Source organism: Crinia signifera, chromosome 1 (assembly GCF_055691185.1).
Source record: "Crinia signifera chromosome 1, ASM5569118v1, whole genome shotgun sequence".
NCBI classification, from domain to species: Eukaryota; Metazoa; Chordata; class Amphibia; order Anura; family Myobatrachidae; genus Crinia; species Crinia signifera.
The window spans coordinates 230,520,275-230,540,033 of record NC_139217.1 but is presented as its reverse complement, the minus strand read 5'-3'; the positions used below and the strand labels follow the sequence as shown (position 1 = coordinate 230,540,033).

The 19,759-nt window shown below is 46.1% G+C and overlaps 1 protein-coding gene across 2 annotated transcripts in view; it reads left to right on the top strand.

Annotated features, from left to right (window-relative positions):
- Positions 1-19,759, top strand: part of CRTC1 (CREB regulated transcription coactivator 1) — a 158,001-nt gene that overhangs the window by 44,798 nt on the left and 93,444 nt on the right. For both annotated transcript variants that reach the window (XM_083179396.1, XM_083179397.1), the window contains exon 2: positions 3,068-3,184. In XM_083179396.1, coding sequence (XP_083035522.1) covers positions 3,068-3,184 — 117 coding nt within the window. The remainder of the gene's footprint in view (positions 1-3,067; positions 3,185-19,759) is intronic.

Below are 19,759 nucleotides of genomic sequence, written 5' to 3'. Positions count from 1 at the left end.
TCTCATTGCTACTTTTTTTTTTTTTTTTTTTTTTTTTACTTTTCTTTATACTCAGTAAACGGGTAATAGGATGAGGTCTATTAGAAAATCTTAAGGTCCATACCTTTTGCCCAGTGTGTATGGATAACGATTCTGGGGAAAATTACTGGGCTGAAAAATGCTCAGTGCATAAACACTGAGCGTTTTTCGCCCATTTTTTTTTTTTTTTCGATTTCTCCCCCTCCCCACCTTCTACACTGGGCCAATGATGATGCGGGAACGCGCATCACTTCTCATAGATCATCGCTGCCCTGTACACACTTGGTGGCTTTCAAGCTGAAAGTCGCTCAAACGAGTAAACTGAGCAGCTTTTAGCTCAGTCGCCCAGTGTGTACAGGCCTTAAATCTGCATTACATTAAAGCACATTGGGAGAAATACACACTGGGCGATTTTTTTTGAGCTGAAAGTTGTTCAAAACACCAAGTTTGAGCGGCTGTCAGCTCAAAGCCACCCAGTGTGTACGGCCCAACGATGAGCGCTCCTGCATCAACGCCGGGAAAGCCTTTCATCTGCTTGTATTACCAGCAAATGAGCGGCTTTGTGGATGGCTTTGTAAAGCCGTCCCCCCACCTGCTGACAGTGCCGGGCAGGTGGAAAGCCGCTCAGTGTGAATGCACTGCAGCGATGACAGTAGTTGTTTTTCAATCACGACGCCTAGAGTATCAGAATTTTTTCAGGGCACCCCTAGGCCAAAAGTTTCTTAATTATAAATCAGAAAAAAATAACTTAAATTACGCCAATTGTGTTTATATGTCCTCCTTAGGTTTAATTAAGTGGTGAGGGACTAGCTTTGGGTTGTCCACATATTTTGTGAATGGCAGCCACCAGCCCGGGTTCTTCCTGTTACATTGAACATATATAATTTTAATTGGTCCTGGACCATAAACCTAGGGCACCCCTGCAGGTGTTTGGGAACCACTGCCATAACATGCTGGGCAAAATCACCCAGTGCGTATGGACCTTTTAATAATGCAAACAAAATACCATTCTGTTAATTGCTCTTAGCTATAATGCATTTGCCAATCAATGTACAGAAAGGAAGCATTTGGTCATTTACTTAACAACAAAGCTTATGTATATTTACTTATCAAAACAGGGTGTGAAAATGTTTTTTTTTTTTTATTTCGAAAAAAATCAAACTGATTTTTTGTTTAGAGTTTTTTTTTTTTTTTTTTTTTATAAAAATGATCAAGTAAACAGATAAACCAAGTAAAACAATAATCAAAGTTCTTTTAAAATACAGTAACTTTAATATTTTTTAAATGACTTCATATGGTCACCATAAATTATGGAATGGCTAATGGCATACATCACAGACTGCAAATGGAAAGAGACAACATTTACAATAGCTGCCAATTGCGTTGCCCGATTTATAAATCTGAATAAGCATACACAGGTTTAATAAACGCCATAAAAAGAAACAAGTTTTGCAGCTATGGCAGTACCCACGTGAGTTTTCCGTTTTGACTGCACCAAACCAAATGTGGAAGATTCTTTTAACAAAAACTAATGATACAATATAGCTGTTAGCAATTGCTCTTCTGATACCATATCTTCAGTACCAGGTACCGTTTCTTAACTAATGTGCATTTTTCTCCAACCTATTGGTGCTATGGTTGACACATCATCATGGTCAAATAAGAGGTCATTTAAACAGGGTTGCCTTTGCTTGGAACATGGCTAGTATTGGCAGAAAGGTATTAGAATGTAGATAATTTTCTTTAGAAAACGTAAGAATTTCTAACTTTTTTTCCGACCGTTAAATAACTGCCACAGCAACATGGGTCCAATAAGTGTGATTTAAATGATTATTTATTTTAAATCCTGCTGTTTATTCAGTATACCCTGATTCAAAATGCCCTTTTATGCATCATCCTAAAGCTCTACCTTGCTAAGCTGATACAATTCACTGTCACTAATGGGGCCTACACACTTAGCGATATACAGGCGTTTTCTGAGCGATCTTACTAGATTGTTTAGAAAATGCCTCTACATTGCTCTGAGTGTAGGGGCCATAGCGATGTGATGGAGGGTAATTTGAGCCTCAGCATTTTTCAGTAGTCAGACATCACAGGACCAACAGTTACACTGACCGTCGGAAAGAAGTTACAAATGTACAAGTTTATTGTGCTTACAGTCCTCATATTTATGCTGTAAAATACTGCTCCCCCCACTCCCATAAAGGAGGGGTTATTGCAAAAAAAACCTATTCATATACAACACACCCCTAAGGTGGGGTTAACAATTAAAACTTTGGTTCAACGTAGAGAAATGTAGTAAAAGTAGGAAAACGTGGTATCTTTTATGTCACACTAGGAGTGAACCTCTATAGATTGGGAGTAGTTTCTATATTACGCTAACTATCGCAGTTAACTCCCATAGAACGTGACAGATCGCTCAGCACACTTAAAACCTTGTTAATTTATTTTTATGAATTATTTCCATGCATTTTTTACCTCTACTTCAAGTATAAATTAGTGAGCATTACAATATTTTTCAAATGTTTTCTAAAGTTTTTTTTAAACTCCAATAACCTTTTTAAAATACGTTGCCATTTAAATTAATTCAAATAAAATGTAAAAGTCAGAACTTTCTGGACTCTACCTGTTTTTCATAAGTGTGTGGTGTTTTTTTTTTTTTCACCTTGAGTGAACCAATTTGGAAGAGACGAGTTTTGGAACCTATGGCTAAGTGTGTGTGTATGTGTTTTTTTTTTTTTTATGTTTTGTGGGAATCTTGCAAAATAATGAACAACTTTGATAAAAATTCAACCACCGTGATAAACCATAAATAAAATACAAAAATTCACTTCTAGTTATATTATAAGCCAAATCAACATTACTTTTCTAAAAGTGGATATTTTCACTTAAGTGTGATATGCAGCACTTTACAAGTAAGGTGTGTTACCATCTACTATAGTTTACTTATATCAGGTTTACCATGCAAGTTATTTTATATTTGGTTCCATTAAATGTAGAATATGTTTTGAAGCCTCGCTACATGTCAGGTGATGAATGTCCTTTTTAGTTACAGCTACAGAAGACCCAATATTTGCAGTTGGGACCGAGTCGGGGGCAGTACTATGGAGGGTCTCTGCCAAACGTCAATCAGATTGGGAACAGTGTTATTGATCTGCCTTTTCAGGTGAGTATCAGCACCTGCGTGTCTGTCTGTCCATAGAAAACTGGCTGAGCCTATTTATTTTTGATGCCTCTTAATGACTTTTTTTTATGGCACAGTCAAACCTTTGCCTTTTATTTGTAACTACTAAATTGGTACTTTCAAGGTAAACAATGGAAATATACATATTTATTTTCATACACATATATACAGTGGCTTGTAGAAGTGTTTAACCCTGTTAAGTCAACAATTATTTGTCCTCGGAATTAAAATTTAAATGCTGCTTGTACACACTGAACAACATTCTTAATGTTTTTGCCGAATCTGACAGTTCGTAATGACAATAATAGACTTGTCCTGTGTGCACGAGCTGTGTCGCTGAAGATGTGCTATCTTAGGCGACATCATTACCAAGATCCATGCTGAATTTATTTTCATCAATATCTGCTTCTTTACCTACCCCCGCATAAAGGCCAGTTGTACGCAGAGCTCTTTAGTATGGTTGAATGGTACACGTTCATTTACAGTGATACTTCTCTGTGGTTTCCCTCTGACCTAGAGATATTCGTGGGATGGGCTTGTCTAGGCAGTGTCTGGGTGGTTTTGTGGCAGCTTCATTCCACTGTTTCATCACTATTGATCCAACAATACTCACCTAAATTTATCTATACTTGAATTATTATTTTTTTTTTATAGTTTATCATTTAATCCATTAGTTTTTTTAGATTGCTCTAATTGCCCAGATTGCCCAGCTTTCCCCTCCTTCACTGTATGTCCCCCATTCACTGTATGTTCCCCACTCTGTAACCATTCACTCTGTCCCCCAGTCTGCCCCCCTTCTCTTAATGTCCATCAGTGCCTACATTCATTGTATGTCCCCAAGCCTGACCCTCCTTCACTGTATGACTCCCATTCACTGTATGACCTCCATTCACTGTATGTCCCCCACCCTGCCCCTGCTCCCCCTTCTTTGAATGACCATCGCTGCCTCCATTTACTATATGTCCCCCAGCCTGACCCTCCTTCACTGTATGTCCCCCACTCTGCCCCCTCTCTTCTCTGTAGGCTTCCCAGCCCCTTGTGTGAGCCAGAGGAAGGAGAGGCAAAGCAGGCACTGCAAGGACAGGAGATGCTTGGGCTCCCGCTGGTGCCCTCCTCTGCTCTGCATGTTACGGGAGAAAGCTTCCCCCTTGCTGCACCCCCTCCCCAAACACTGCTGTCATTGTGTTTGTTGAGTAGGGTGACTTATGACATGCCTGTATTAGAGCTATAATTCATCTAATCGACCTACAGGAAGTGATGTCACATTTACATCCCTATATATGCCTAGTAGGATATTTTATCAGTCTGCACACAGACATTGGAAGCATTCCATCTGGATTGTTATACCTGGTAGGTTGCTACCTAAATGACCTTTCATAATTCCATTATGAGGCTTTTTGTTTTAATTGTGGATTATTGTTAAAACTTACTATTGTCTTTATATACTTTGATACGGTTTCCTAATTTTTATAGTATGCCTTTGGCAGTGCATAATTAATTTAAAATATACAGCATAACGCTAAACATAAAATTGTGCCTTTCTAGCTAGAGATTAATTTGGTAAATTATTACCCTTTAGGTCTATTCCTATTGAACCTTGGCATCTAAGATTTTTTCTGGTTAGGGTATGTATTAACCCTTAGGTACACTCTAGGATACAGCTCTTGCACTCCTCCTTATACCGTGAATTTTGTGTGGGTTTCCCAGATAATTATCTCACTTCCAGCTGTTAAAGAAGTTCACTAAAAAAGCGACAACACTTCTTTATTAAGTATTTGCCCTGCAGTTGACATAGTGGGTATGTATCTATGGCTTAGCTCTATGATTTTATATGTTTGTATGTACAAATTACCTTGAGAAAGGTTATATATATATTTTTTATGATCATTCAGTATCGGCTCCCCTGATGAAGTCATTTGTGACAAATCGCGTTGGATCTTTTGCCATCTTGAAATATTTCAACAATGGAACCCATGCCTGATTTGTATATCTAATGTTTTAATACATTTTATATTAAACTGGTCATCTAGTGCGCTCTATGGCATATATTCAATGCCGTGGGCGAGCGGTGACTGCGAGCAGGACTTTTTGCTCGCAGTCACCGCTCACCCTGTCAGTATTCAACTGACCCCCCCCCCTCATACGCAAATTCCCCCTCGCTCTGTTTTTCTCTTTCAATGGTCCTGGTGACACAGCTCAACACTGGGATGTAGGAGGGTCCGAAGGAGCCAGGCACCTATCCTAAAGCTTTAGAGGGTAGGCTCCTCCCCTACTGCATCCCTGGACTCTTCAGTTCGTGTTAGGTGCCCACTGGAGTGGGTGCTATTCTAAAGGGCTGCAGGAGCAGCCGAAGAATTAGAGTAGTTAGGGGATTTTTATTATTTTATTAACTTTTACCCTAGCTAGGTAGGCACAGTGTGAGGATTCTCATAGTGAATCCTCACACTGCTTGCGCAGCAGGAGCTGACAGAAGCGCGTCCTGTCAGCTCACTGTGCACAGGGGAGACACTGTCTGGTCTCCCTGTGCAGCGCTTATAGCCTTTTCTAAAAGGCTGCCTGGGCTCCGGAGTACCCTGAAACCGGCTCCACGTTTAGGTGGGGATCATGGGGGACAGGCGCTCCGTGATGGCGGCGGCCATTTTATGCGGAGCTTACACGCTGAGCTCCTAGATGAGAGGACAGCAGCGTTGTGACAGGCATGTTCCAAGTGATCCCCATTTGAGGGGGAGACACTGGAACTAGGAAATCCTACCTAAGGAGCGGCTTGCTGGGGGTGGTTGGCGCCAAAAGGTCACGGACCCCGCAGCAGCAGGGACCTGTGGTCTCTTCCTTCACTCTGACTTTGGCGCCTTTCAGAACGCTTGCAGCGGAGCTGAGCTGGCTTACTGATCCTGGCAGAGTGACTTGGATTTCCTGGGCATCGCTTCCCCGCAGTTGAAACCAACAGACAGATAAGTGACTGGGTGCATTGCTCTGTATAAACGCTTGTACATTGTTTGCACTGTGTATACTGATAGATATACATTTATCACTTGCATCATGTCTGAGCATCAGGCTGTGGTTTTGGGGGAGGGAGCCCTTAGTGCACTGAGCGCGTGCAATGTTTGCACACAAAAGTTTGTCCCTGAGCAGATGGCCAAGGGGGGCTTATGTATTACTTGCGCTGATGTGAGACCCATGGGCAGTGATCCCCATAGGGCAGAGCAGATGGAACCTGCGTGGGCCAGGGCCCTAGGCAGGTCAGTAAACGCTTTGGTGCAGCTTTTGGACAGGCAGAGTGATGGGCTGGTAGAATCACAGAGACCTATGCCATCATCTCAGCAGTCGTCTGGCTCCTTGCCTCTTACCCAGGCAGATCCTGCACTGATCCAGGTGATGCAGGATACTGCAAAAGGGATTAACAGGTTCAGTGAAATGCTGGACAAAATGGATGATGTGGCAGGGACCCCTAGAAGGTCTTATGCTTTAACTACTGTGGTAGATGAAGAGGAAGGAGAGTATACTGACATCCCCTGGGATCAGGGTGATGATTTGGAAGAGAACTCTGCTGCCGGTATAGAGGATCTCATTGTAGCTGTGAAGCAGGCTTTAAAGCTGACTGTGGAGGATAAGACTCCTGTTAAAGGTGTTTTTAAGCGACAGCGGAAGGAGGCTGTTACTTTTCCTTCTGATGAGGGGTTACAGGAATTGTTAGAAGGGGCTTGGAAAACTCCTGATAAGAGGCTTCAGATGCCAAAACGATTCCTTAGTCTGTACCCCATGCCAGAGTCTCATGCGGAGCTCTGGGAAAAGGTCCCAGTTGTGGACGCTTCAGTGGCACGTTTGTCCAAGGCTACTGTATTACCAGTACAAGGCGGTGCAGCTTTTAAAGATTCTGTGGATAAAAAGCTGGAGGGAAACCTCAAAGCTATCTTTGAAGGGGTGGGGTTTACCTTACGACCCCTTATTGCTTCAGCCTGGGTTTCTAAGGCCATGATAGAGTGGGCTGGTGAATTATGCACCATGCTGCAGGCTGACCCTGGTGCATTACTGCTTGCAGAAAAGATTAAGGCAGCGGCAGAATATGCAGTTGAAGCAGAGGAGGAAGCTATTAAAATGGCAACCAGAGTGTCCACAGTCTCCATTAATGCCAGGAGAGTGCTTTGGCTTAAAGCCTGGGAAGCAGACAATGAGTCCAAGAAGGCTCTGGAAACATTAGCCTTCAAAGGAAAGGTACTCTTTGGTACCGAATTAGAGGAGATTATAAAACAGGCCACAGGCGGCAAAAGTACATTCCTGCCGGCCTCCTCAGCAAAGCAGACGTCCAGATTTTCTGCTTTTAAGCCGTCCTTTCGGCCCTCCCCTAGAGGTGGTGCGTCCTTTCGAGGACAGTCTTTCAGGGGAAGGTTTCAGTCCTCTAGAGGCAAGACACAAAAGTCAAAATTTGGCTCTTTTCACAAGAAGCCTGCCAATAAAGGAGAGGATAAACCCTCTGCATGACTGTCAGGGGCTTCGCCCGACAGTGACAAAAGTGGGCGGGCGTCTCACACTCTTCAGGGACGCTTGGGCTTCTCTAGGTCAGGATGCCTGGGTGTTAGACATTATAACACAGGGTTACAAAATCCCTTTCAGAGGGCCACCTCCGAAGAGGTTCATTCCCACATCCTTACCAAAGGAGGCACGGCTGCGTACAGCTCTTGTGAAAGCAGCGCACTCCCTTTTAGAAAAAGGGGTGGTTACACTAGTCCCCAAGACAGAGTGGAAGAAAGGCTTTTACTCCACGCTGTTCCTGGTGCCCAAACCAGACGGGTCTTTCAGACCAATACTAAATTTGAAGTCTCTAAATGTTCATTTATGGGTAGACCATTTCAAAATGGAGTCCCTACGGTCAGTACTCCTGAGTCTGGACCAGGGAGAATTTTTGGCGTCCATGGATGTCCAGGACGCATATCTGCACGTCCCTATACACCCGGAGCATCAGACCTTGTTGAGGTTTGCCATAGGAGACCTGCATTTACAATTCCGGGCGTTACCCTTTGGGCTAGCAACCGCGCCAAGGGTATTCACAAAGATAATGTCAGTGATGGCGGCGGTGCTGAGGCTCAGGGGAATCACAGTAATACCCTATTTGGACGATCTCCTGTTCAAAGCGGAGTCAGCAGCCATGCTGCAGAGTCACTTGGCAGAGGCCATCAGTTTTTTGCAGGCTCACGGCTGGATTTTAAATTTGCAAAAATCTCAGTTGGTACCGTCACAAAGACTCCAATTCTTGGGAGTTATACTGGACACCCATCTTCATCGGGTTTTCCTCCCGGAGATAAAGGCCAGGGATCTGGTCACTCTAGTCCAGGAGATTCTCAGGGCTCAGAGCATTTCAGTATGGAGGTGCCTCAAGCTCCTGGGGAAAATGGTGGCGTCATTCGAGACGCTTCAGTTTGCCAGGTTCCACTCTCGGAGGTTCCAATGGAACATTTTGTCAGCCTGGTCAGGAAACACTTTGACCATGAAATCCGAGATGATAGTGCTGTCTTCGGACACTCAGGAATCCTTGAAATGGTGGACAGAAGTAGATTCCCTTCAGTGGGGTCGGTCATTACAGACCTGGGACTGGTTGGTAGTAACTACCGACACCAGTCTCAGGGGCTGGGGGGCAGTAGTCCTGGATCTCAGGCTTCAGGGCCTGTGGACGGCAGAGGAATCAGCGTTACCAATCAACATCTTGGAGCTGAGAGCTGTCTGGAAAGTGATTTCCTTGGCGGGAGACAGGTTACAGAACCTCCCTTTGAGGATTCAGACCGACAATGCCACAGCTGTGGCGTATCTGAATCACCAGGGAGGTACACGCAGCAAATTGGCCATGTGGGAGGTGTCCAGAATCTTCCTATGGGCGGAACAGAATGTTCCAGCTGTATCGGCTATATTCATTCCAGGAATAGAGAACATAGAAGCCGACTTCCTGAGCAGGGAGGAGCTCAAGGAAGGGGAATGGAGCTTACACCCTCAGGTGTTTCACCAGATCACCTCGATGTGGGGAATCCCGGATGTGGACCTGATGGCATCCAGGGTCAACCGTCAAGTGCCCAGGTTCTATGCCAGAACGAGGGATCCACTGGCGGAGGCAGTGGATGCCATGACTATTCACTGGCAGGGAGATCTCCTTTATGCATTCCCACCAGTACCAATGTTACCGAGACTTCTGAAGAAAATACAGGGGCAGAAGGTTCCAGTGATCTTAGTGGCCCCAGATTGGCCAAGGAGGTCCTGGTACTCGAGGCTTCAGAGGTTGTCTGTGGACTCATGGCGACTACCTCTGAGACCAGACCTTTTAAGACAAGGCCCATTCAATCACCTGGATTCCGATCGATTGATTTTGACGGCTTGGCTATTGAAACCACCATTTTGAAAAGGAAAGGGTTTTCTGAGGCAGTAGTACAGACGATGATAAAAGCCAGAAAAGCTGTATCTTCGGCAAATTATTATAGAGTCTGGAAGACTTACATTCGATGGTGTGAGAGAAGAAAGACTCATACATCTCATTTTAAGCTATCAAGAATGATGGAATTTTTACAAGATGGTTTTTCATCGGGGCTAAGCCTTCAGTCACTGAAGGTGCAGTTTTCGGCCTTGTCCATCTATTTCCAGAAAAAGATAGCCATTTTGCCGGAAATTCAAACTTTTTTACAAGGAGTATCCAGGTTGAAACCTCCATACAAGCAACCAGTAGCACCTTGGGATCTATCACTGGTTTTGGAATGCCTTCAGAAGGCACCATTTGAACCTTTAAGGTCGGCTGACTTTAAGTTTCTCACGTGGAAGCTAGTGTTTTTGTTAGCAGTAGCATCTGCTAAAAGAGTTTCAGAGTTGGGAGCCTTGTCATGTAAATCTCCCTTCTTAATTTTTCATGATGACAGGGCTGTTTTGAGAACAGTGCCTCAGTTTTTACCGAAGGTGGTATCTACCTTCCATTTAAATCAGGAGATAGTTCTACCTGTGTTTCAACCCCCAGAGGGTTCTAAGAAAAGGGACAAGTTGAGAACTTTGGATGTTGTGCGTGCTTTACGCATATATGTGGACAGAATGAAGAGTGTCAGGAAAACTGACACATTGTTGGTATTGTATGACATACACAAAATTGGTTGGCCTGCATCTAAGCAGACTATTGCTAGGTGGTTGCGGTCTGTGATAGCCTTTGCATACACCAAAGTGGGTAGACCAGTACCGGCCAAAATAAATGCGCATACCACCAGGTCAGTTGCCACCTCTTGGGCGGTTCGACATGGGGCCACAGCTGAGCAGGTTTGCAGAGCTGCCACTTGGTCATCTGTTCACACATTTGCCAAATTCTATAGATTCCATGAGTTCGCGTCGGAGGACGCATCATTCGGGCGAGCAGTGCTGAGAGCTGCAGACCTGAGCGTACCCTCCCAAAGGACCGGCTCTGGAACGTCCCAGTGTTGAGCTGTGTCACCAGGACCATTGAAAGAGAAAAAGGGATTTTTGTAAGAACTTACCGTTCGAATCCCTTTCTCTGATATGGTCCTGGTGACACAGCGATCCCTCCCTTACGCTCAGTAAGTATGCCAGAAGTTTCATGATGTTCATGTTAAAATGGTTAAAAGTTAACAGTTTTCTGTTATAAAATGTGCATATAATATGTGCAGGCGTTTGTACTGAGTTAATGTATTCCAGTGGCTTTGAAAGATTGAACTGAAGAGTCCAGGGATGCAGTAGGGGAGGAGCCTACCCTCTAAAGCTTTAGGATAGGTGCCTGGCTCCTTCGGACCCTCCTACATCCCAGTGTTGAGCTGTGTCACCAGGACCATATCAGAGAAAGGGATTCGATCGGTAAGTTCTTACAAAAATCCCTTTTTTGAGTGAGGGAGAATTGGCGTATGTGCCTCCAAAAGCTGCGAGAATCGAGGCTAATTACAGCGAGTTTGCTGCACTAGCCTTGGCCCTCGCAGTTTAGGGGAATCCTCGCCGTTCTGTCTCGGCGAGGATTCCCCCGGAACGTTGCATAGTGCGAGCGGCCGGCGCGGGGGTTAAACTGGGAGGATCACTGGTTTTCTGTGATCCTCGCAGTTTAACCCCCTCGCCGGCCGCTCGCACCGGCATTGAATACATGCTATTATCTACATCTATCCATTTTTCCCTTTCCTCCCCTAGCAGGGAGGAATTCTAGAGTACAGCTCCTACTTTCAGCGCAAAAAATGGGTATTTTCTGTGAACACACACACACATATATTGTCTATATAATTGTCTGTGTGAAGGTCCAGCACTCTGCTCTCTGTTGACTTCTGCTCCTGTGCCCTCCGCAGTAAACACGATAGGTAGAGTGATAGGCAGCGGCATTCAGGAGGCTTTTGTTTCAAGTATCAAATATAGGTTTCTCTACCGTCCAATGGGATACTGGGCTTCACTACTATGGGGATTGAGACCTCCGCAGGAGAGACAGGCACATAAAAGAACTTTCAGTGTGGGTGCACTGGCTCCTCCCCTCAATCTCCCTCCACTAGTCAGTTTTGAAAAATGTGCCTCAGGAGAGGCAGTGCTTCTGGATGCTCCAGAGTTTTTTCCACATTTATTTTCAAGTTTGTTATTTTGGGGCGCTGTGGTGACCACACAGCTGTCCTGCTTCGTGGGTGTCAGGGGAAGGGTCAGTCCCCGACCTCTTCAGGTGCAGAGCTGACCCTGCTACAGGACAATCCAGTCCTGCGTGGGACTTGTCACCGCACAGCATTGCGCTGTAGCGAGCAAGTCCCCTAGCCGCCGCACACCCCTGACAGGTCTGAAGACATCGGTGGTGAGTACAGGCTGGGGGTCCCACAAGGGGTCCCCGCAGCCATTTCTGGTGCGGCAAGACGACGGCTAGTAATGGCGGCTCTCCAGCAGGGACCGCGTGAACACCGCGTCTGATAACTGGCATAGGGGTGCTGCCGCTGGACCACCAGGGACACCCCTCAGGGTATAATGTATGATATATATATTTTACACCTTTAATAATGTCAGTATAATTATATGTAAGCGCCAGCTCCGTGTAAGGGGGCGGGGCTTCTCTCAGAGCGGGACCAAGCTCTGCTGGGCGCGCGCTGTCACTTCCTGCTTCTTCACACGCTGCCAGACTCCATTACAGGGCTCCTCACTGGCGTGGTGGATCCGGGTACTTGCAGCACGGCAGAGACAGCAGGTTTTTATAGCGATTTAGCGCTGCTGCGCTATCTAGCTTAGTCAGACACTGTGTTGTTTATATCACTGTGTTTAGCGTTACCAGCTCACCCAGATCTGTGAGTTCAGGTTAAGGGTGCACTTGGCTCCCCAATTGCTCTGTTTTTTCCCCACTGTTTAGTTACAGACACAGCATAAAGCAAGCACATAGTCTGTTTTCACTCAGAGGAAACACATCCAGCAGTGTGTGCACGTGTGTGACTGCGTGGGGGTTGTGTTTGTTACTACAGACATTGTAGTACTATCTCATCATGGTGAAAAAGTTCACTTGTATGGTGTGTAGCACCAAGTTTGTGCCCAAGTCACAGTCCCAGGTTACTTGTGAGGCTTGTATGTCACCACAGCCCAGCAGTGCTGACACCCAGATCAGTGGGGTGCCCCCACAGCTTGCGGGGCAATCGCAGGCAGACGAGCAGGAGCCTGCGTGGGCCTCCAACATAAAGACCTTGTTGGATTCTGTGGCTTCACAGCTTTCCACTAACACTCAGCAAACGCAGAGGGTTCAGAGGGAATTGTCCATGTTAGCTGCCAGGGTGGATATTCTTCATACCCAAAATGTACCTCCTCCGCCCGCACAGCCTCAAAAGAGGCAGGCTACTGCTATGGATCCTGACACAGATGAGGACGATGAGGACATATTGGAGGAGGGTGAGGAGCAGGGTCTGCAGGAACCAGCTCCTGAGACGGCAGTGCATGGTCCCGAGCCCCTTATCAGGGCCATTAGGGATGTTTTAGATCTCCCAGTAGAGGCATCCACAGAAGGAGATCCTTTCTTCATGACTCAGAAGAAACAGCCAGTGTACTTCCCTGAGCAGGCAGAGTTAGAAACTGCTTTCAGGGCTGCATGGCAAAACCCTGATAAGAGGTTTACTCTTTCAAAAAGGTTCACAAATGCATATCCTTTTGAACCTTTGGGCAGAAAGAAATGGGAGGAGCCACCGGTAGTGGACTCCTCTGTTTCCCGCCTCTCTAAGAAGGTGTTGTTACCAGTCCCAGGGGTATCCACCCTTAAGGACGGGGCGGACAGAAGGCTGGAAGCTACCCTCAAGTCCATATATACGGCTAGTGGGGCATCCCAGCGTCCAGTTTTAGCCAGCTGCTGGATGGCCAAGGCTATTCATACCTGGTCAACCCAGATTCAGGAAGGGTTGTTGGGTGACATGACTGTGGCCCAGATAGGGGACAGCCTGCGTCACATTCAGGATACCGCAAAAATCCTGTGCGAGGCACAAAAGGAATTGGGCGCAATTAACGCGCGCAATTCAGCCATGGCGGTTTCAGCCAGACGGGCCTTGTGGCTGCGGCAGTGGTCTGCAGATGTAGACTCAAAGAAGAGTGTGGAGGGTATTCCCTTTACAGGAGAATGGCTGTTTGGCAGTGAATTAGACGGTTGGATTTCCAAGGCCACGGCAGGAAAATCTACCTTCCTTCCATCAGCCCCCACGGTTGCAAAGCGTACCTTCACAGGTGCTTCCCAGCAGTCCTTTCGTGGGAACAGGTTTCGCCCCAAGGCTAGGGGCGCCTCCAATGCCAGCAGGGGCACGAGAGGCAAGTTTAGGAAGCCTAACACCTCCAACACCCAGGACCGTCCAAATGCCGCGACTTCCTCTAAGCCTGCAGCATGACGGGGTTTTCCCGCCACGAGACTCTCTCGCGGTGGGAGCGCGATTGTTGCATTTCAGCCATGTGTGGGACGCCTCGGGTCTGGATACCTGGGCCAGAGGTCTCATTTCTCTAGGTTACAAGCTGGAATTCGACAAACCCCCTCCCAGACGATACTTCAGGTCGGCACTTCCAGCATCCCAGGAAGATCAGGTGCTCCTTCAGGGGGCAATTACCAGGCTGCTTCAGTCTCAGGTAATTGTACCGGTGCCAGACACGGAGCAGGGCCAGGGATATTATTCCAACTTATTCCTGGTACCGAAGCCAGACGGCTCAGTAAGACCCATCCTGAATCTAAAGTCACTGAACCCCTTCCTGCGCGTGTTCAAGTTCAGGATGGAGTCCTTGCGCTCTGTGATCGCCAGCCTAGAAAGAGGGGAGTTCCTGGCCTCTATAGACGTCAAAGACGCCTATCTACACATTCCTATCTGGCCCCCACACCAAATCTATCTCAGGTTTGCCTTGGGGAACGACCATTACCAATTCCGGGCGTTACCTTTCGGCCTGTCGACAGCCCCGCGGGTTTTCACAAAGGTAATGGCGGAAATGATGTCACTACTCAGGCTCCGAAGGGTGAATGTAGTGCCATACCTGGACGACCTGCTAATAAAAGCAGGGTCGGCGGAGGCTTTAAGCAGTGCTCTCAATCTGTCCATACAGGTTCTAAGAGACCACGGGTGGATCCTAAACATGCCCAAATCATCGCTGGTTCCAACCCAGAGGATGGTTTTCTTGGGCATGATCCTGGATACATCAGAACAAAAAGTCTTTCTGCCGATGGAAAAGGTCACTGCAATACAACAGCTGGTCAGGGAGGTCCTACAGTCACCTCTGGTACAGATCCATCTTTGCCTCCGGCTTCTAGGCAAGATGGTGGCTTCATTCGAAGCAATACAATTTGGCCGCTTCCATTCCAGGACTTTTCAATTGGATATTCTGACAAAATGGTCCGGCTCCCCCCTGCAGATGCGCAGAAGGATTGGCCTTGCAACAAGAACCAGGATCTCGCTACAGTGGTGGCTAGATTCATCCAATTTGTTGGCAGGCAGACGGTTCCAGATCCAGGACTGGATTCTGGTAACCACGGACGCCAGCCTGAGGGGCTGGGGAGCTGTGACACAGGGAGTCCGCCTACAGGGTCGATGGTCTCCACTGGAGTCAGGCCTTCATATCAACAAGCTGGAGTTGAGGGCGGTCTACTATGCCCTGTTACAGGCAGCTCCATTGTTACAGGGAAAGGCGATCCAGGTCCAGTCGGACAATGCCACCACTGTGGCCTATATAAATCGGCAGGGTGGTACCAAGAGCATGCCTTGCATGAGAGAAGCGTCAAAAATTCTGTCCTGGGCGGAACAGAATGTCCAGGCCCTGTCTGCCATTTTTATCCCGGGGGTCGACAATTGGGAGGCGGACTTCCTGAGTCGTCACGATCTTCACCCGGGAGAGTGGGGCCTTCACACTCAAGTGTTCAATGCCATAGTGGATCTGTGGGGGCTCCCTCAGATCGACCTGATGGCTTCACGATTGAACCACAAGGTAGCAATGTACTGTGCACGGACCAGAGACCCAGGGGCGATAGCGGTGGACGCTCTCACCTGGACCTGGGATTTCCAATTGGTGTACCTCTTCCCACCTCTCCCATTGTTGGCTCGGGTGCTAAAGCGGCTCCGGCATCAGGGGACGGAGGCCATACTGGTGGCACCAGACTGGCCAAGAAGGGCCTGGTACGGGGACATTCAGGCCATGCTAGTGGAAGACCCGTGGCGTCTGCCCCTAAGAGAAGACCTGCTCCTCCAGGGCCCGTTCGTCTTCCAGGACTTACAGCGGCTACGTTTAACGGCCTGGAGGTTGAGCGGCAGATCTTAGTCCACAAGGGTCTCCATCCCTCTGTCGTCACTACAATGATAAAAGCCAGGAAGCCGGTGACGGCTGCTCATTATCATGTAATATGGCGCAGATATATTGCCTGGTGTGAGAAGAATGACTTGCCTCCGGCCAGTTTTCGATTAAACAGTCTGCTACGTTTCCTTCAGGCTGGCCTGGATAAGGGACTTAGATTGGGTTCCTTAAAGGTCCAAATCTCCGCACTATCTGTGTTTTTTCAGAAAAAGATTGCGGCCTTGCTGGAAGTACAAACCTTCTTACAGGGGGTGCTGAGGATTCAGCCCCCCTTTGTGCCTCCCACTGCACCATGGGATTTGGAAGTAGTTCTTACTTTCTTAAAATCATCCCGGTTTGTTCCATTGGAAGAGTCTGAGCTGCGACACCTCACTTGGAAGACTGTTGTTTTGCTGGCTCTAGCTTCGGCCAGGAGGGTGTCCGAGCTCGGGGCCTTATCTTGTCGGAGCCCTTACCTTGTGTTCCACAACGATAGGGCGGAACTCAGGACTTGACCACAATTCCTTCCAAAGGTGGTGTCAGGGTTCCACCTAAACCAACCTATTGTGGTTCCTTCTAGCGCGACACACCCAGATATACCAGATACCTTGGATGTGGTCCTCACCCTTAAGGGGTATGTCAAGCGCACAGCTAGGATCCGTAAGACGGACAGCTTGTTTGTGCTTTATGATGCGCAGAAGAAGGGTTTACCTGCTTCAACGCGTACCATTGCCAGGTGGATAAGATGTACTATCCAGCAGGCTTATGCATCAGCTGGTTTGTCGCTTCCTTTTTCAGTAAAGGCTCATTCAACCAGGTCTGTAGGTACCTCTTGGGCGGCTGCTCGAGGGGTGTCGGCAATGCAGCTATGCAGGGCCGCAACTTGGTCAGGGCAACACACATTTGTGAAGTTCTACAAGTTTGACACCCTGGCCAGGGAGGATTCCCAGTTCTGGAATGCGGTTCTACAGCAGAATCCGCACGTTCCCACCCGTTCTGGTAGCTTTGGGACCTCCCCATAGTAGTGAAGCCCAGTATCCCATTGGACGGTAGAGAAAATAGGATTTTGGGTACCTACCGGTAAATCCTTTTCTCGTAGTCCATATGGGATACTGGGAGCCCGCCTCAGTGCGGCTTTTTCTGCTGTCAGACCTACTTTATTGTTAGGCTTATTGCCTTGTTTTCTATAGGATAAATATGACTATAGATTTGTTCTAGTTACAGGTGTCCTCTTAAGTTGTTAGGATTCACCTCTTTTATATGTTTTTTGTTCGTTTGGGTGTGCTGGATGAATCTCACCACAATACATTATCACATACTCCTCACATGCTCTCCTTCGGCACAGTTTTTGCATTAACTGACTAGTGGAGGGAGATTGAGGGGAGGAGCCAGTGCACCCACACTGAAAGTTCTTCTATGTGCCTGTCTCTCCTGCGGAGGTCTCAATCCCCATAGTAGTGAAGCCCAGTATCCCATATGGACTACGAGAAAAGGATTTACCGGTAGGTACCCAAAATCCTATTTTTTTAACAAAACAATGTAATCTCAGTGGTCTGATGTTTCGGGGATATAAATTTGCTGTTTTCGGGTTGAGAGAACTGTGCAAGTAGTAAGACTTACCTTATATCCCAGGAGAAAATGTTCCTTTCATTCTCTTCTGGGATATAAGGTAAGCCTTACTACTTGCACAATCATGAGGATTGACCGCACATTCTCAATGGTATTAAGGACTAGGACAAAAGAGACAAGTATAAGGTGCGCTGCTAACTGCTGCTGGTTGGTGTGGATTGTACACTGGGGTTTTTTTTGTCAGAGAAGAGGCTGGCAAAGAAAGAAAAAAATTATTTTTGTGCGCACTCCTTTATAAATGAATTTGATGAATGATTTAAGACATAGCTTTTATTAAAGACTTTTTTTTAAAAGTAGGTGGCACAGGTATTTAGATAATTGTATTAAAAATGTAGTGTGATCCTTAAACTGATTTTGTTAAGGAATATTCGTAGATTTATCACACATTAATTTATCATTTAAGCAATGTTTTATCAGAAGTACAGTTAGTTACCAGTGATCATAGGCAGTAAAATGATTCAGTTCCCCTGAGTGTATGTAATAATATGCTTCGTAACACCATATAACATACCTAAAATGGTTTTCTGGGGAAGAAAAGGGACACAGCCTCAAAATTGGATAAATAATAATCTTTAATAGAGACTCACTATCATACAGATATTGATTGATTAATAGGGCAGCTCCTACCCCCTGATCTTATATTGCCACACCTGGTCTTCCCCAGGGGTCTCCCACCGGAGTACTTCCAAGTTCGGGGAGGGTTTGGGCAATCCAGCGGGGTATGGTGGCAATATAACAGGGTTTTGCAGTTCAATCAATTGAATCTGTTTGGCTGTAGGTGGAGATGGCGCAGCAGTTTGATCCTTCTTGGTGGATCTCACAGCCTATTCAATTGAATCTAGTGGCTGCATGTTGGGGATGGCACGGCTTAGTGGCCCTTCTTATTGGGTGGGCATGGAGACAAAATTGGTACTGGATAGTTCCCCAATCTGTTGCAATAGGGTTTGGCAATCAGAGCAACAATTCAGTACTGTTGCAATATCATACTGTAATAAATTTAATTTCGCAAAAATGTTAATACTATAGCACCGTCCTGTGGAACAGAAAGGTTGGGGTTAATAATTTCTCTAACTGTGGCGGCAAGGTCTGCCTATCCCGATTATTGGGTAGCTGTTAACACAGTGGGATCCTCCTGCATTTGGTAGTGTTTCTCCTATACTTATAGTTGATTGCAATTATGTAGACATCCTCTACTCTGGCAATTTCCTGATTGATACAATGGCATGTATTCAATGCTCCTATGTCGCCGTAAATAACGGTGAGTGTGCATGTTTTTTGGAGAGTAGTGAACTTTTCTCTCCTATTTTGTGCTTTCCTGTATTCAGCTCTGTTGCTTCTCCAAAAATATTTTGCGAAGCTAACTCAGTTCACCCTGCACTTCTCCCCGGTGTTCGCAATGTCTGTTCAATGGGGATTTTAGTGTCTCTCTCAAAAAGTGTATTCAATGCACAAATTGCGAGTCCTGCTGGTTTCTTTTTTTAGAGATGTTCTCCATTCTTCCCTCGGCATCTTTTTTTGGTGAACTGTAAGGTTATCTTTGTTAAAGTTGTTATTTTTTTTGTTTTTTATGGCTTATAAATGAAAAAAAATGTACTCTAATGTATTTATTGCAAGTGCCATAATGCTGTACTTCTATATTAATTTATTTGGAATTTAATAAGTTATTTTAATGGTAACCAATAAGAAATCATTTTGGAATGCTCCTAGTAATTTCCCATGCTTCCTCTCTTCTTCCTCACCTAACCCCCAAACAGGCTTTTAAACACGCTAACAATTATAAAATAAATTAAATAAAAACACAGGGCAAAGAAACAATGCTAAAAGCACAACACAAGGATAAAGGCCAAACAGAACAAAATACACCCGTCTGCACAAACCCAATTAAAATAGTCACACAACCAGTTGTTGTAAAATAAATACTGAACAAAACATTAACCTTTCTAAACCTTTGTAAAAAAAAATACAAAGTCCACAAAGGCGAGGAACACGCTGCTGAGATGAACACCCTGCTCAGGAATATCCCAGTCTGACCAGCTCACGTGGAGAGCAGGAGAAAACAGATGTCTCCAGTTACAGCACTCCCATTTGAACTTGCATAATTATGCTAAGTTCGCAAAAGGGGCCGGCGAGCTGGCCACAAGTTGAATACTGAGGAAGTCAGAAATGAGGAGAAGATAAAGTGCC